The 19517-nt window shown below is 37.6% G+C and overlaps 1 protein-coding gene across 1 annotated transcript in view; it reads left to right on the top strand.

Moving 5' to 3' along the window:
- negr1 (neuronal growth regulator 1) overlaps positions 1-19517 on the top strand; it is a 153798-nt gene that overhangs the window by 74986 nt on the left and 59295 nt on the right. The window contains exons 5-6 of the mRNA XM_079882816.1: positions 3382-3502; positions 14993-15141. Of these exons, the coding sequence (XP_079738942.1) occupies positions 3382-3502; positions 14993-15141 (270 nt within the window). The remainder of the gene's footprint in view (positions 1-3381; positions 3503-14992; positions 15142-19517) is intronic.

The following is a 19517-nucleotide window of genomic DNA, read 5'->3' as shown; positions in this document are numbered from 1 at the left end:
TGGTGTCTCCATCCCCAGGTGGTCCAGCTGATCTTTTTGCCTCTCCAGACTCGACCCATTGCCAATTGTTTTATTCCCTGACCGAAGGGAACCTCGGCACGGATGCACTTGCGCACAGCTGGCCCTGGGGCCTACACAAGTATAGGTTCTATGTGACCTACCCCAAGCGGTGGTAGACACCATCACTTCTGCTCGAGTCCCCTCAACGAGGCGTCTCTATGCTCTGAAGTGGAACCTATTCGTTGAATGGTGTTCTTCCCACCGGGAAGACCCCTGAAAATATGCGATGAGAGTCGTGCTTTCCTTCCTGCAAGATGGGTTGGAGCAAAGGCTGTCTCCCTCCACCCTCAAAGCGTATGTTGCTGCTCTCGCCGCACATCATGATGCAGATGAAGGTAAGTCATTGGGAAAGCATGACCTGATCGTCAAGTTCCTGAGGGGAGTGAGGAGACTGAATCCGCCTCGCCCCCCTTCTATACCCTCTTGGGACCTGTCTCTGGTGCTCAGCGCACTTCAGAGACCACCCTTTGAACCACTGCAGTCAGCTGAGTTAAAAATCTTGTCACTAAAGACAGTGCTCCTGACTGCCCTGTTTTCCATCAAGAGGGTAGGGGAACTGCAAGCATTTTCGGTCGACGAATCGTGCCTAGAATTCGGCCGGCCAACTCTCACGTTATCCTGAGACCCCGGCTTGGATATATGCCCAAGGTTCCTACCACTCCCTTCAGGGATCAGGTAGTGAACCTGCAAGCGCTGCCTTCGGAGGAGTCAGACCCAGCCCTAGCTTTTCTCTGTACCGTCCACTCTTTGTGGTTATACGTGGACAGAACGCAAAGCTTCAGGACCTCAGATAAGCTCTTCGTCTGTTACGGAGGCCAGCAGAAGGGAAAGGCTGTCTCCAAGCAGAGGATGACCCACTGGACAGTGGATGCCATCGCCTTGACTTACGAAGCCCAAGGCGTGCCTTGCCCATTCAGGTTGCGAGCAAGTGTTGCTTCCTTCTGGGCGCTGGCTCAAGGCACCTCGCTGACAGATATATGTAGAGCTGCGGGCTGGGCGACACCTAACACGTTCGCTAGGTTCTATAGCCTCCGTGTAGAGCCGGTATATTCCTGTATTCTCGCCCCCAGTGGCCAGTAGCGCGAGGGACCCGTTCTTAGTGTCGGCTTGCAATGCCACTACAATGACACCCTTCCCCATGGGTTAGCAGAAATGGCTAACCCTGTTCCTCCGTCACCTCTGTGGCAATCAGACATTGCGGAGCGTCTGACGCCAGGCCTACACTTGTATGCATTGTGGAACCTGTGTTAGGCTGGGTGTCCATATGTAGTGGTCCCTGCTGCGACCCCATATATGCATTCCTCCACAATCAGCTCCTCTGCAGACAATCCCGTGTCTTTCCTTAGACAGAGCCCGCTCTGTCGTCTCTGCTGGTGTTCTTTCCCCCCTATAACTAGGCTGCAACCACCCCAGAGACTGCCGTATGTCATACAACCCTGCTTGGCTAGTCCATATATGTAACTATCACAGTGCCTCCCTCCGGGGTAGGATGTGGCTTCCACAGCGTTCCCTTCTCCAAGCGTTTCTCCAACGTTTTCTCAGCGTTATCCAATAAGTCACACTGAGTGGGTCTTGCGGAACAGCAGTGACTGACCTTCTCTGCTTAGAGCTCCTACTTCTGCCCTACTCTCAGGCCAGGAGGCTCAAGCGGAGTGCTGGAAGGGCCATCAGCCGTGGCGTTTTGGTAGATATCCCCATTCATCAGAATCACTTCTGACTCACGTCATAGTGAACTGACGAAGGGGAACGTCTTGTTTATGTATGGTAACCCTCGTTCCCCGAGGAGGGAACGGAGATGTGAGTCCCCTCGCCACAGTTGCTGAGCTTCCGCTGTACGGCCGAGTCACAGGTCTGGCTCCTCAGCAGAAAAACAAGGATGTGAGGCACCTGCTGCTCATTATATGCTCGCGTCGCGATGCATGGCAGCTGGGGCAATTATCGCATACCAATGTGCATTGGCTCGTTTAGTTACACTCGAAGTAAATAGGCTCTCGCAAGCGATTCCTATTCGTCAGAATCACTTCTGACTCACGTCTCCGTTCCCTCCTCGGGGAACGAGTGTTACCATACGTAACCAAGACGTTTGTTTCCCTCTCATACTTACTGTTTGATGGTTTGGTTTTTTTAATTTTGTAAATTAGTTTTCCCCTAACACTTACTGGTAGATGCTTTGATTTTTTTAAATGTTGCAAATTAGTTTTCCTGATATGTAAAATGAGAAAAACTCTCACTTTCTTGTACAGTGTAGGGAAGCTCATGACTTCATATTTGTTAAATGATGTGACATACAGTATCTGTGTGAAGTAACAATGGAGCCCAAAATCTAAGAACATCATTTTTTACTGTTATCACCACAATAGTGGATTTTTTTTTTTCAGCTCTCAGATAACATGAAACGTATAACACAGAAGGCCTGGAGAACTTCATACCTTCAACTGTGGGGCTATAGAAGAGAATGTCAAAAATTCAATCAGGAAAAAATTGTCTGAACACAGACCTCAATAACTTGCAGGTGATTTTCAAAGACCGAGTTGCCTGGAATATAAATGTCCCCCACTCAAATTCAGACATAGCAAGTAATTTAACGCTAGCTAGAAAGACATAAGTGGATCACCTGCTTGAAGGGAGTTATTTTCTTTTTATATATATATATATATATATATATATATATATATATATATATCGTGTTCATCTTAGTATTCTGCTCAGGCCTGCTTTATTTGTGTGTATATTAAGTATGGTGTCATTTCTTTCATAGCCTTTTTCTATATGTCCTTTTGAGTTTGATCACATGTCATTCTAGTTGCTTACTCTGTTTACTCATGCTATAAGAAATAATATACAATAAAGGTTTATGTATGATAAACATTTATTTTTTCCCACTGAGAGAGGTTATTGCTTCTTGACTAAAAATTCAGCCTGTAGTTAAAGCTTGCTCACCGACGCCGCTAGAGAGATTTACACTGCATTTGTGAACATGAAAGGACCCTCATTTTACATGCACATATTCAGAGAACCTTCCTCAGCTCCACAGCCTTTGAACAGCCATTAAACAATTTATCACTGAGCAGTTAATTTCTTTTCTCTAACCCTTGGGACAAACGGTATTTCTCAGCATTGCACCCATAAGATTTACACACATTGACCACTCTGAATCTTGTTGCTAATTCATTTCTGCCTCTTTTCACATGACTGTAAATGAAAACTTTGCATTTTTTTGAAGGCCTTTCCTCTCAGGCTCAAAGGGTTAGTTTATTTGAGTTTGTTTATGTGTGTTCACTCTTGCCCTAAATCACATTGGTTTTTATTTTCTTTCTGTAGTTCCTCCAGCAATCCATGAGATGAAAAGTCACGGGGTTCGACCCGGTCAGATTGCCCTGCTGAGATGTGAGGCAGCAGCTGTCCCCTCTCCAGTCTTTGAGTGGTACAAGGGAGAGAAAAGGTAAAACCAAGAGTGATAGACGATAAAATCATTAATTTCATTAGCTTAGCTGTACAGTGATCATTTATCATACAATATGCATGTTAAGTGAGTTTATTTGTGATTCAGAATGCTCACTACGGAGAATAACGATGGTCAAGTCCGCCTTTTGTGGCAAGTGTGCCTTTGCAAAAAGATGTAATATTCTGATCAGTATTCATTTGCAGTCACTACATTTGTTGAATCCACAGAATAATTACTGTACAATCAAACTGTACACCAGTTTTGAGAATTTTGCCTAAGGTTTAATCACTGAAAGTTGATCTAAAGCTGAATTACAGTCTTTAGTAGTGTTAGTTTAATAGCTATGGATCTGCAGCTTATCAAATATTACAAAGTGTCTTATTAAAGAGTCTTAATTTTGAAAGATAGTGACTCTTGGTACAGCATAAGCTCATGAAAATCACGTTTGCAACTTCACCATCATTTTTAACTTTTAATTAAAGTCATACACTTCTGGCAAAAATAGTCTAACTTTCTAAAAGAGCTCTGAGTCAAACGGTAACATTTCAGCAATACAAAAAGATGTCTTGATTGATCAATCGATAATTGTATTATTTTAAGAGTTGGCATAAATAAAATAATAATTTATCCATCTAAAGTGGTTTTGGAGGGCAGTCGGGCACAATTCATTTTTCATGCCCAAAAAGTGCTAAAATGAGGACTTTCCAGAAGGAAATACTAGTGTTTACAAGGCATTGAAGGAATAGTTTTAAGTATGCTTTGGTATAGGCTTTGGTTCTATGTGAAATGTTAAATCACATCTTTAACTCTTCAGTTGTCATGACAGTCTAGTCAACTGTGGACAAGTACATAATTTTCAAAATTCTTTTTTTGCAGTATAATGATGGATACAGATGGTTAAGTAGATGTAAGAGAGATAAGACCAATCACAATTCAATATGCAAATGAATGCAAGAAAGAATGCCAATCGCAATTAAGTATGCAAATATTCATCACTGCAAGCACACTGAAAAACACTGGCACACTGCTAACTGTTCCAATTTATTGCCTTTTCGACCTTTCTCTGGAAGTGTCAGTGTTTCTTTTTAGGATTTTTGTCATTTTCTGTAAACATTTTGTGGCTGTGCACCAGCATTTTTTTCTACTGTATTGTAGATGTGATTTAAAAAAAAATCTACGTCTCCAATTATTTCACAGTTGGAGATTTTCAGAATTGAATTAAAAATTTCATAAAGTATACTTATACAAAAACAAAAAATAGAGAGCACACTTAAGGCACAAACTGTTTTTTGTATGGAGTCTAGCTGAATAAATAGCAGAGAATTGTGTAAATTAATAAAAAAGTTTTGAGGAATGATTCTATGATTCACTATAACATTTCAGTGTTTCCCACACATAGACTAATTCGTGGCTGTGCGCCACAGAATCAACACCGGCCGCCACATATTAGGATTGTCACTTTTTATTCGATATTCGAATATGCATTCGAACATGACGTGAAATATCCGTAATCGAACTATAAATAAACTATTCGGTTATGTGTCATTCGTGCCATGTGTAGCGCATTTTTTACAGTCTATGATTAGATCGTTTGTTTTTTATTCTATTGTTTGCCATCTCATCCAGTAGCTGGCGCTCTAAACGTATTGTAGCGTATAGGCCCATGACCAAATCAAGCGAAAAATAGCCAATAGCCACCCTGTTTTGAAAATGGAAGATAACGCACAGAACGGCCAGCCTGAGCGGACAATTACAACTCCAACTCATCTAAAAAGTAGTGTCTGGAAATATTTTGGGTTCTACAGCGTAGATGGTAAAGTAACCGTTAAAGATAAGGTAGTTTGCTGAATTTGCAAAAAACGGTTTACTTACGCATCCTCGACATCCAATCATCGCGCTCACCCGTCAAGGTACCATCCAAATGAGGCAGCGGAGTCAGAGACACTGCAGATGGCCAGGCATCCAACATCGTATGACTGCATACTTTCCTGCACAACCGTTCGGCACCTTTTTTTTCCATGTAACGTTAGCCTAATTTTGTGATTGGCTATGTAATTATGTATTGTAAGTGCATAGTGGCACTTCATATAGATTAAGTTGATAACCTGCTGTTTCAAACATTAAGTCAAAAATAATTTTTCAGACAGGCTATGGCTTGAGTCCTGTTTATGAACGCAAAATGCGAAAAAAACGTAAAAAAAAAAAACGTTGCCTTATCTTCTCTGAAATGCGTCCGCACATTCAGCTGAAATAAAAAACACTCTGAATAAACAAAAAAAAAACCTATCCAGTGATTAAATGTTTTCTGTGTTGACACAAATCTGAATGGAACTAAATTAATTAATGAGTTTTTAAACAAAATAAGAACAATTTACACCAATTTACACGCCCTGGCTCTTAATGGATGTTTCCTTCTTGAGCATCACTGAATGTTTGCAGCGTTTGTAATAGTTGTGTCTGAGTCCCAGTGTGAAAATATGGATCTCAAAATCATACAATCACTGCTAGTAAGGAGTCAAATAAGCAGAATATGCTGGAAAAGCAAAGAATGTGCAGGAGCTGGAGGATTTCTCTGAAGACCATTGGGCAGTTTGAGCAAACAAGGGACTCATGAACAACCATTACAAAAAAACAAACATAAAAACAGTTGTGGATCATTCAGGTAATGAATCGGGTAAAAATTCAGGTAAAAAAAAAATCAAGTTAATATGTAGTTTGTCTTGTATTTTGTCTTGTGGACTAGGCTATACTTAAACATCTGTAATGTGAAAAAGCTTTTTCAGGGCAGTACAAAAAAAAAAACGTTTTTATGATCCTTATTATTAAAAAATAAATAAAAAGAACATTTTGGAGGTTCTGCAAGGTCTATGTAAACTTATGACTAAAATGTAAATGTAACAAAAATCATAACATTATTAGACGCCAAAATGTTGCTATGGTTATCACGTTCTCATGTTGCTATGGTTACTATGTCAAATCATCGCAATTTCATGACTCACAGGACTATAATTTAGCGGGTTCACTCCCACATTTAAATGCGTTTATCACTCCTTAAACTTTGCACTGTGAACGTAACCACTGGTCCTCTAGAAGCATGAAAAACAAAACTATTATTTAGATTGTGCTCCCTTTAAGCCACTTACTTACCGCGTTCTGCACTCTCACTAAAACTCTTGTCATAAATTTGAAGTTGTCCGCACTGCACAGTGAATCTCTTATTTACATTGCATCTAGACTTTGTTGTTTATGAGGGGATTTGTGAAAGGAGAAAGCTCGCGCTGATTCTGAACATAAATTTTGAGCGAATAGAGTGCCGAAGTAATGACGTCACTTTGTAGGCCAACCCGGAAGTTAGCGGCGCATGGGTTCCCTCGATCAAAAAGCAATGCATTTTCCCCATAGACTTTTGGAAAATCGCAAAAAATAAGATCTGTGTTCAACAAAGAGTTGTGACCCTTACACGTTTTGTCTATCAAGATAATCTTTACAAGTTGATCCAAAATGTATACATTTTGAAGCCTAAATAAAGCCGTCGGATATAAAATGCTAACGGTAGGCTATCAACGGACTACAGCACACCATGGTCGCGGATCAACGTCATCATCAAGCTTCCTCAAGATCATTATGATCTGCGCTGTGTATGAACCTATTTTTACAGTCTATGGTATGAACACTTATCCAATTTTTCATGAGAAATATTGTCCATTCTGTTTTTCAAAAAATGTTAGAAACTAATTTTGTTTATGCGTGCCTCTCTGAGATTTTTTTAATCTTTTGTTAATGTTTTATTTATTCGTTTATTATTTTGTTAGTTTATATAAACCTTAATATTATTTTCTTTGTGATTAAGATTATTATGCCTGATCATTGTGCCCCAAATAAACTTTAAAGATTATCTTTCGCTGTATTATGTTTGATTGTATGTTTGCATACCATTTGCTAATTCGCCAGGAAAAAAAACGCGCTTTAACCATCTCAGAAGCACTAACGTTATGGCCGTATCAATTTCCATGTCCTTTTTCTTAGACGATAGAAAAACCATAGATCGAAGAGAGAACAACTATAAATCTGGACATGAACAATGCAGTTTATATGCTGGTTTACTTGCCGGTATTGTAAGGGCCAGCATGAGGTACAAGGTTAATCGAGTAAGTAAAACTAGGGAGAGATAGAGGAGTTATAATAGTGGTCTATGTATTTAAGATAACTATACAAATAATCTCTGAACAAGCATAACACAGTTCAATTCCAAACATTTAATATAATAGTTGTATATAATTATATATGTTGAATTTAAAGAGAATTGTCAATAGCAAATGCTTATTATAATATATTATAATTAAACCATATATATGTTCCCTAAATAACACATATATACTAATTTTGTTAACATTTTCTATTTTTACCTGGTAATCCACAAGCCCCAATGTGAGAGCCTGTGTAGTAAATTTTTATCTCACATCCACATTACTGTGAGCTGACTGGAGTGTAATAGTATACAAGTAGTATGCAATAGTTTAACATTTAATTTGTGTATTTGTCAGACAGTCAACTTACAGTGCATTAAGGCTATACATATCAGCGTGTTCTCTGGGAATTGTCCACGTTTATATAGCACATTAAATATAGTTAACATTTACTACTAAAATAACAAAGATTAATATCATTGCCTGCTTTAACTACCGGCAATGCTGTTTACAAATACAATCATATTATTATAAGTGGGTAAAAGCCAAGTTCACAAGGTGCAGGACCCACCCTTTCTATAATTATATCCAAACAAGTTACAATAAAAGTCAATAAACCAGGTATTATTTTGAATATTTTAATTAAACACATTTCTCAACGTAACGTTAGCCTTTAATAAAACTGCAGCGGATCTAATCTATTAAACAGTGGCAAAGTAAACAAGCTTTTAGATATTTTAAGAGAAAGACAAAAGGTATTTTAGCTGTTGATTTGGTTATGAAAAACGTTTATTCTTGCTACTGCTAGCCTTTTTTACTCCATCTGGCACGAACCCAGAGTCTCCGCTGGATAACATCGGACGGAAAACAAACGAGATTTCATTCGATGACTTGTGGTTGCATCTCGGGACAAAACAAAAATAACGTTATGTAGGCTATATTAACTGAAAGGTAAACTTCTAAGAACGTGAAGCTGAAACGTGGGCTAGTGAGAGCTTTCATGTTTCATGATGACGTCTAAAGTCCCCGCCAAAGGATATGTAGTCCCTTTTAGCAACTTGTTAGCAACCACCGTTTTTAAGACACAATAAAGTTTTAAAAAATCACAAGCAGGTTATAACTGGTGTGTTTTATGTCATAGATCAAAACGTGAAAATATTTAGAGGCTTTGTTAACCACAGACCTTATTTCAGGCGATTTAGCAAAAACCCATTCAAAAAACCCATAGACTTTAGGGCGAGGGAACCCGTAGTGCTAAAATGCTAACTCACTTCCGCGTTTTGGCCTACAAAGTGACGTCATAACTTCGGCACTCTATTCTCTGCATGGTGACTAAAACGCCTCTGATTGGCCACTGCATTCATGCGCGTCATATACATGTCTGTGATTGGCTACAATGCTCAATGCTGAAACAACACAATGTAAGTAGTTTCGTTTCGTTTTTGAATAATATTGTGTCCTCCAGTGCCCGGACTCGACTGTACTTGGCAAATTTTCCGAGTCTAAAATGTCCGAGTCCGTGTCAAGTCCGAGTACAATTTCACCCGAGTGCGTGACAAGTCCGAGTTCATTCAAAATTGGAGTTCGAGATTGAGTACCCCAACGCTACACTTTACAATAAGGTTACATTTATTAAACTCTAGTTAACTACATTAGTTAACATTAACTATTAATAAACTGCACTTCTACAGCATTTATTAATCTTTATTAATGTTAATTTCACCATTTACTATTAGCCTACATTATTGAAATCAAAAGTTGTATTAGTTAACATTAGTTAGCCTAATGCACTGTGAAGTAACATGAACAAACAATGAACAGATGTATTTGTATTAACTAAGATTAACAAAGATGAATAAATACAGTAACAAATGTATTTCTCATGGTTCATGTTAATTAGCTTAATACATTAACTAATGTAAACAAATCAAACCAGAGGTAAAATCACAGCTTAAAAAAAAAAAGAGGGCAAGAAAGGATGACAGTGTCCGTCGGCCACCACCGAAGACCAGTTCTGACCCAGGAAAACCAAGAATTTTGACCCCTTAGCAAATAAGCGATTGCGCCTTCTTTAGAAAGTTAACTAGTCGCAAGTTTGCGGTAAAATGCAGTTGGGTTGTCGAGGTCAAAACACTATATAAGCTGTGAATCAAATAAAACTTATTATAAATAATGTTCTTACACTGAATGTTTGAATTTTATGAAGGTGTGAATCATTTGTGATTAATATTTAATATAATAAAGTTCTGTGTAACAAATTATTAACGAAGGAATTAATAATTCCGTCCCCCCCCCCCCCCCTTCTGACATGAAACAACACCCCCACCCCCACCCCACCACAAATTGCTTTCTAATCTGTGGGAAACACTGCATTTGATTGTTTACAAACAGCCAAATTAATGAAATGTGATGAAATGAGATCAGAGCTTTGCTCAAAAGAGTCATCTTATATTATTTCCTTTGATACAAGTCTACTTCTGAATAATGTATACAGTCACGTTAAACTAGAAATGGGTACAAACCTACAGTATGTTAGGAAGATCTGTTATACTATCTTAACCCTACATTTAATTGTATGTTTGTATAACCTCATTACTAGTAAAGAACATTCCAAGTCTTCGTACCAATCAGTGATGACTCAAGTGGTGGTTCTTGAATTTAAATACCAAATTACCCCATTACCCGTCATTTACCCACTCTTGCTGAGTACGATCTGAATCAGCAGTTCACACTGTGCTAATTGTAATTATAGGCTTCACTCGATTTATTCAAATTGCAAAGGAGGCTTATTGGCATTGGGTCTGTACTCTGCTTAATCTAAGGCTTTACGTTGAACATTGTTGCTAAACTGTCTGGTTTACTGTATTTTTCTGAACTAACGGTAGTGAGGTGCAGGGAAATAGTAAAAGAGAAACCATTCAAGTAATATTGAGCCCTTCAAGTAATATTGAGGAAACCAACAGGTATAATGCAGAAAAATCATAAACTACCTTTTACAAAAATAGATAATCATGAAAAGTGATAATCATATTTTTATGAGGTACTGTATATGTATATGAATATAAAGATAGTTGGGTCTCGAAATTATGTTCCTTTGTGATGGAAAGCACTTGCGAAATGACTCCCGAAAACATTCCACTTCCCAGTTGCAATATGTAATTGCTTGTAAGTAGGGATACACAGATGTGTAAAACCAATTATTTTCACTATCTGCCATTGACCGATTGTTTAAAAACAGCCAATGATCAGGGCCTATTATATCCTGTCAATCAAAAGGGCGTGGAAAAACGTGTCAGACTGCAACTCATCCTGTGGCTGCATCTGAAATCGCATACTCCCCTACTATATAGTAAAACAGTATGTGACAAAAAAAAAGTATGTCTGAATTCACAGAACTCATAAAAGAGTAGGCAAAAATACCCGTATGACCTACTACTTCCGGCGAGTGTTCTGAAGTGTGCATATAATGGACTCTTTACTATTTTATTAGGCCACTGGAGAGCATTTATGAATGGCAGTGAAGCGACCCAACTGACACTAGCTACGTTTACATGGACACCTTTTGGTTCAATCGGAATGAAATCAATACGATTGATGAATCCGAACACGGTGTTTACATGAATGATAAATAAAGTAATCGGGTTGATGTGCACGTTTATATGTCACAAGTTTCAAATCAGAATAGATTTTTTGACATGCGCACACTGCACAAATATACAGAGTTTCCCGCTGTTCGTGGATAACTATTCTCCTCTATTGGTTATTTATTTGTTTTAAACAGCAGACATAATATTAATCTGTCTCTAGTCATGATTTGGAGACAAAATCATTTAACCGTTTTGCCATGCTGCTTATCACGCAGTAAAAATGCAGTAAAAATGCCCCTCCCCGCGGCCAAAACCAGTCGTCTGTGGATGAGAATCCAAAATAAGGACTGGTGGGACGTTGTCCTGCTTTACTTCACATACGCTGAGTGAAATGAGAATTTTAGAATGACGGGACACTTATTTATATGACACTTTATTCATCAGGAAGAACAGCTCGTTCAGCGCATCATACGTCATTACGCTATTTAACGTTTAACGGTTTTCAATCCGATCAAGTGTTTACATGTTCTCTCGATCGGAATACAAAAGGAATAAACCACCCCTTTCAATCCCATCGAAATTTCATTCGGTTCGAGCTCAATCGGATCGATTAAGGTGTTTACATGAAGGTTTTTTAGTCCGATTTAGCCGTCAATCCGATTATAAGTGTCTATGTAAGCGCAGCTACTGATAGGTCACATGATAATGACAACATGGTGAATGTAGTACGTCCAGATTACATTTGTACTACACACATTCATAGACAGAACATACTTTTTTAGTGGTCGTGTGAAGTAATTATTTATTCAAAATAAGTACCTATACTCAAGAGAGTATGCGATTTCAGTGTGAAGAAAATGTCTTGTGTTAAATTTAGGGCTGTCAAAGTTAACGCGACAATAACACATGAACAGTTAAAAAACTTTAAAGCAGGCTCTATTTGACCCTATGAATCACCTGTAGTTTTTCCTACACCAAACATTATTTGTATCATGCCTACCATTCAATAATTGCAAAGAGCTTTGTGCATTTTTACTTCTGATAAGAAATAAAGTGTCAGCTTTTAAATTCTGTCCATTTTATCACGAAATTCAAACCATAAATGGCGTTTTGGCGCTCTAAAAGGGTTAGTTCACCCAAAAATGAAAATTCGGTCATTGATTCCTCACCCTCATATCGTTCCAAACCAGTGAGACCTTTGTTCGTCTTTGGAGCACAAATGAAGATATTTTTGATGAAATCCGAGAGCTTTCTGTCACTCCATAGACTGCTCCTCCATGTCAGTGTGCTATAACAGCGTAGAAGACTGACATGGAGGAGAAGAGATTCTTGAATAAAGTCATTATTTGAGAGGTGGTTATATTGGGGTTGGGGGGTTTGCACACAAAAAGTATTCTTGTCGCTTCATAACATTAAGATTGAACCACTGTAGTCACATGGGCTATTTTAACAATGTCTTTACTACCTTTCCGGGCCTTGAAAGTGGTAATAACGTTGCAGTCTATGGGGGGACAGAAAGCTCTCGGATTTCATAAAAAATATCTTCATTTGAGTTCCGACAATGAACGAAGTACTTGCGGGTTTGGATTGGAACGACAAGAGGGTGAGTAATTAATGAAATTTCATTTTTGGGTGAACGTCAATAATGCTGCATTTACCTCAGGAGAGTTACCAATGTTCACAGTTTGTTAGTTAGCTGTAAAAAACACTAGAGAAGAGCTTATTTATGTTTGAATAATTTAGTCATTAAAGTTTTTATGAAAGCTACTTTATGTGCAACTGAGCTGTATAAACATTTCAACAAAATATTTTGTCGGTCCTTACAGATAATGTTCCATAGTAAAATAAAATAATATACATAACTGGAAAAGGTGTAGGCTGAAGCCTATGCTTATTATGCCTGCCCTTTATACGTAATTATTTAATGAGCATCACTTTCCTCTCTGGATTTGATTCATACAAAATAAACAAGCAGTTACCAAAATTTCAGTCAATTTCCAAAATTTACATAAATGATTACAAAGGTGTATATTTGAGTATATTATATCTGAAAATAAATAGCAGTTGAATATAATGGCTCTTTTGTTAATTTAAACCTTTAGTATAGTAATCTACTAAATGAGAGGTTTCCATGTAGTATTAGGTGAGAAAATCAAACTATTGGTATTGGCAGAGAAATTTAGTATCCGTTCATCTCTACTTGTAAGTAAAAACAGATTGATATAGCAGTACAATCTTTTTTGTGTATTGTGTTCTATAACACTCAGATACAGTGGTAGCAAAGGTCTTTTGTTTTAAGAAAAGTTTTTGTTCAAGTAAGTGTCAGCAGGAGACAAGCTATTGGAGAGTTGGGGGACAAAAGGTCAGCACATTTACCTGTGAGAGTAACATGGATGACCCAGAGTCAGGACTCTCAAGAGCAACTGCTGCTGAACTTAAGACCTCGACAAAGCTACAAGCCATGTGCAAATTTTTCTGCTTCTGATTTTCCTTTTGGCAATTCCCTCAGGATCAGGGACAATTGTAACATATTTTTTACATTTTCCTTCATAACTCACATCCTACCATATACCTGCCATCTTTTGTAAGAAACATTAATATGTGTCAAAAACAGAAGACTTAAATCAGTGTGTTAGTGACTCCTCAAAGGAACAGTATTACTTTTTTTAATATTTATCTTTGAATAGATTTCACCTTTATTTTGTGGGATAATCCCTTTACCTTTTTAGGAATTATTCATGTTTATCCCACATGTTCTGACTTCAATGTCTTTCTGTTTGAGGTTCCACACTGAGAGAAAATAATATTTTAGTCAAATAGTAATAACAATAAAACATTGTATAAAACGAAAAATACAGCAAAGTAAAGTAGAAAAAAATTGATTTAAACAAATCAAAATAGACAAATGGTTTATATCTACAGTACAGTATGTAAACCTATCAGAGTATCTAAGCATACAGTATATGGTTCTTAAGCTGAAATTTGTTTAGTCAATTAATCCCTTTATGTTTAAATATATACTACCGTTTAAAAGTTTGGGGTCAGTAAAATTTCAAATGTTTTTGAAAAAAACTCTTGTGCTCAAAAATACAGTAAAATAATAAAATTGTGAAATATTTTTAAAATGTAAAATGTTTATTTACATATTTCACTTATTGTAATGGCTAAGCTACATGTGGTGCTCAAGAAACATTTCTTATTATTATCAATATTGAATACTGCTTAATATTTTTGTGGAAACCGATTTTTTATTTGATTTTTTCGAATCTTTTATAACAATACAAAAGTCTTTACTGTCACTTTTGATCAATGTAATGCTAATTTTAAAAGTGTTTAAAAAAATTCCCAAACATTTGAGACACTGAAAATATTAGTAAACAATTTTCACATTTATAAATTGCTAGTAAATTCTTAAAAATCATCACTAAGAAACGGCAAGTAACACATTGAAATAAAGATGCAATTTTGAAGTAGCAATCATTTTTACAGTGTAGGGTTTCTCTTGCACAATTTTAATCAACCATTTTTTTTTCATTTCGCTTCAAATGAATTTTTAAAAGTACATATATTCCGTGTAGTCTCTCGCCATGTATAAATGAAAAGAGAAAGTGCTGTTAAAATAGTTTTTGATGGATGGATTGTTAGCATGTCACACTGCAGCACACCGTTGTCACTGCTTGACATGTCATGTCAACTGATGGTCTTATTTCCAGGATTAACATGGGCCAAGGAATAGACATCAAGAACCTCAACTCCAGATCAGTTCTCACAGTCAAGAACATGACACAGGATCGCTATGGCAACTACACCTGTGTGGCTGTCAACAGGTTGGGAACAGCCAACGCCAGTGTGCCTCTGATTCGTAAGTAACAATCATTACTCTCCCCTGGTTAACTGTTGTCGTGCTGGTAGTTTTCATACATGCTGTTACAGTTGTCGTAGAGCTCCGCCGAAAAAAACACAGTTTTCACCCATCTTTAAAACAAATGTTGCAGAGGAAATGTGAGAAGATGGTACTCAAATAGGTCATTGATTTGGAGCCTGAAGTTTTTCTGTGAAGCATTTTCAAAGAGCTATCGCTCTTAAAATGAGATGCAATTGCTTTGAGCAGTCTGTTTGAAATGCTTAGTGTTTTTCTGTTTCAGTGGTCGCTGAGTCAATAATAAAAGTGGGCTAACAAGATAAACAAATGAGGAAAAAAAACAACAACAAAAAATAGTGATAGTCTTAAAAGTGGCAGATGGAAAAGTTGAGTCCCTTGCTTTTAAATGAAGCATATCAAAGGCCCAGCTGAGATGAAAATTCCAGCATCTTTCACGTTCTACTGAAGACCGACAGTCTGTGATGCGGGAAACCCAGAATAGACCAGAAAGCTGCATCTTCTCCTCCCACCAGAGTTACTTCGTTCTTATTTTCCTCATTGCTAATGAAAAGGAAACCTACCCTACTGTGCTCCTAATGAGAAATGGCAAGCAATTCCTCCACAACACGCACATCTCCACATCTGTAGAGATTGCAAATGCAAGAACTGGTCATCATTGCCTGGGCCTAAATTGCTGTTATAATATTGGTCAATAACTATTGATGAAGCAAAGGTGGATTCAGGGACACATAAATATTTAATGGAGGACCTCAACCTCAGAGACAAGGTGTGGAGTACTAATCAAAGTGCAGTGTTTGATTTTCTCCTCAGCATGAAGAAACCTATCATTTCGCTCTATTTTTAGCCTAGCGTATGATTTCCTCCCTCATATTTTATACCTAGAATCGATTGAAAGTGTTTCTTAGATTATTCCCACAGATTTGTTTTGTTGTCTTTGCATCCTAGACATGCAGTATCCCTAGCCGACCACTGTAGTCACAGAATTAACTACTTCCCCCCATGGAACCGGCTGGGTCATTTACTGTACTGTACGTCTGCCAACATCAAGGTGATTGAGTGCTTTTGGCATCTACAAAGGGTATTTAGCATAGTGAAATGCTCTTTAATAGCAGCTCCCATTAAAGGTCCTCTGTGGCAAGGTGAAAGTAAAGGAGGTAAAGGCCATTATTCCATTTCGCTAGGACGTTTAGGTAGGACTTGCATGTCAAAATTCATTGTTTTGTTTTTTGGGACGAAATGAGGGATTGATTTTGAAATATTTGCTAGCATTTCTTAAAGGGATAGTTCACCCAAAACCAAAACTTTGGTCATCATTTTCTCGCCTTAATTTTGTTCCAAACTGTATGCATTTCTTTCTTCTGTGAAAGACAAGATTATTTGTCCCTACAGTAAACTCACTGCGATCCAATGTTGTTTTGGACACCATGACTTTCTTTATAGGGATAAAAACATTTGAAAATTGCTACAAAATATCTTCTATTGTATTCCGCTGAAGACAAAATATTTAACAGGTCTGGGATGACATCAGGATGAATGCATAATGACAGAATTTTTGGATGAACTTTCTCCAAAATTAACCCTCAAAACAGGTGTTTTCATTGTCACTATCTGCACTGCCCCAGTTTTCCCACTAAAAGAGAGCTGGCACACTAGTCTCAACTCCATTAGTTCTTTATTGGCCTGAATATTTTATTTCTCATTGTTTTATGCTTCACGCAAAGTGTATGTTTGAATGTAATCCTTAACAGCAGAATTAGAATATTAACTGACATTATGCTTAAGAGATTAAATTTTCATTAAGAAAAAGTGCACTTTCATGAAACGTTGGCGTTGGCATGCACTCTGCTAATGACGTTAGAGTCAGATACACTCAGAGATCGAACCACATGTTTAAAACTGCATTATTTAAGCCTTTTCAATTGCCAAATGACCCCAATATAGCTAATGGCCTTGGTTGCAATAGTCAGAGACAGATTCTCTTCTGTAGATATAAAAAATGCATGTCAAAGCATCACACTCAGTCAGTCTTTGTTTTCCCAATGTCTCAATGGGAATTCATTAGTGTGAAAGATATTAACTGTTAAGGATGTGTTTAGCACTTATTAGTAATTGACTATAATGAAAATAATCTCACAGAATGTTGATATTTAGTGCATACAACTGGGACAAATGATTGCTTGAATTGATAAACAGCCATGAGTTTCTCAGCATCGTGCTATGCTGTCACTGTATAGTAGTTGATATTTTTCCTTCAGTGAGCACACACCTGAAACGTGACAATGCAAACTTACAGTTTTGTGAGGTAACAAATGTCTGGCAGATAGAGTGTCTCTTTTGTTTAATTTCTAAAACCTTCCTGACCATTGTCTGCGAACACCAGTTCACTGAACAGTCTCTTTTGGAAAGCAAAAATCTGCAGGCACTGGGCAAAGGTGATCAATTTAACAAATGCTTTATTCTTTTTTATGTTGCTTTGAGAAAAATTGGTGATGCGAATTAGATTGACTTGACATTTACGTGGCTCTTTCTCCATTACTTACTGTCATCACATTTGATTGGACTTTTGACCCCTTTGCACCTGGCATTAAAGTGCGTTTTCGGTGATCGGATCACAATCAGATAGCATTTGACCTCATTGAATACACCCAGGACACATTGTGATCGTATCACTGAAACCACATTTTGAATATGGTCAGGGACAGCTATAACTACAGTATGCAAGACAAGTAGTGTGAGAAACATATGTTGTTTGATCATTTTAATATAACATTCATATCACAAAAACGCCTGTGGCAAAAGCTCTTTTAGTCTTACCAAGTGCTGTGTTTTGGCTTCTTGTCTTGTTTTTTATTCTGTTTCACTATGTGGTCTTACGATTTGGTCACCCAATTTAATGAACAATATCCAATGAATTGTTCCACTGCACTACACTTGAAATCTTTCATTTCTCTCCCCAAATCCTTACTCTCTCCTGGTCTGTTTTCATGTGGGTGCTTTAAAACTTTATTTCCGACCCTTTTCTTCACTTCTAATCCATATTAGCATCCTTTACTCTTGGAATGTTTCAAACGCAGCCAAATGGAATAGACCAAATTACTTTTTTTTTAATCTGCGAGCATTTTGATTTATCCATGTTTCACAAATTTGGTGGATGACAGAAAAAAATTCAGTTAACACAACCTCTCTAATGTAATGCACTGTACAAATGCCGTTCATACTATCCGGATACCATTGATAACGGCAGGTGTAAAAGGGGCCAATGCTTCCTTTATTTTGCGTTTATGAGGGTCTACATATTTTTCTGATATGTAGGAGAACAACCAACTATTAACTTTGAATTTGCTGTTTTGCTTTCAGTTTGTTGATCTGAAAAGTGTATGTGTAAAAAAAAATGTTCATGTTATGCATATTGATAAATGCAGCATATTTTTATAAAAACAATGAAATGTAAATACATTAACACAGCCATGCTTTCTCTTGTTATGTCTCACATAACGTAAACAAGTTTGTATGTGTGAGCTCAAATGTGTCTTGCACTTTGTCTCAAACAAGGTATATTGTGAACCTGCTTTTTTTTTAATAACTGGGTGTTTTCCTGTCTGAGCTTTTCTGCAACTCTTTCTTCTACATTTTGCTGTCCCTACTGTAAGGCGCAATGCTGAGAAGCAAAGATTTTGTTGTCCTTAATTGGCAGATTTCGTCTGCTCTGTAATCCAAGCTATCTTTCCCCCCTCATTTTTGCTTATAGCACAGTGTAGGCTTTGCCGAATAATCTCCTCCAACCTGTCATTGGAGTATGACTAAAACACTCATAGCCCGAAGAAGCTCTTAGCCTTTCTTGATAAAGCCTCCACATCTTCAGCTGGCACCAGCTAATGAAAGCCTTGTTCATTTGCCATGCCTATCAATCATAACCTCAGTGTCATCTTTTCATATCTCGCCGTTTCTTGTTGTCCCGGGTTTTCTTTTACCACTCTTACAGAGTTGTGCCGGATGTTGTTGTCGTGGTTACTATAATGTGACCCTGTCTGAGTGACGGGGTGGAGGCATAAAAAAGGATGAAATGGAAGGTGAACTAGAACAGAAGATATGATGTCAATTTTTTCTCATGAATATCGTTTTTCTCCAGGCTGGGAAACTTGTGCATTCGTCTTGCCATTCAACCAGCCCTCCTGATCCTATTCTTATTTCCCCATCAATCATATATCAGGTTGCCTTCCCCCACAAGCACCTTTACATGCACTGTAAAGAACCGCCAAATACAGACTGTGCACAGTGTATGCTGATACATTTAAGTGCTGTGTTAAGTGCCCATGGATTATGAATCTGATTGGCTGGTATATGCACCATGTTAT

This window comes from Squalius cephalus (genome assembly GCF_949319135.1).
Source record: "Squalius cephalus genome assembly, chromosome: 10".
Taxonomy (NCBI): Eukaryota; Metazoa; Chordata; class Actinopteri; order Cypriniformes; family Leuciscidae; genus Squalius; species Squalius cephalus.
The sequence above is the reverse complement of the archived record's forward strand: the minus strand, read 5'-3'. Positions and strand labels throughout refer to the sequence as shown.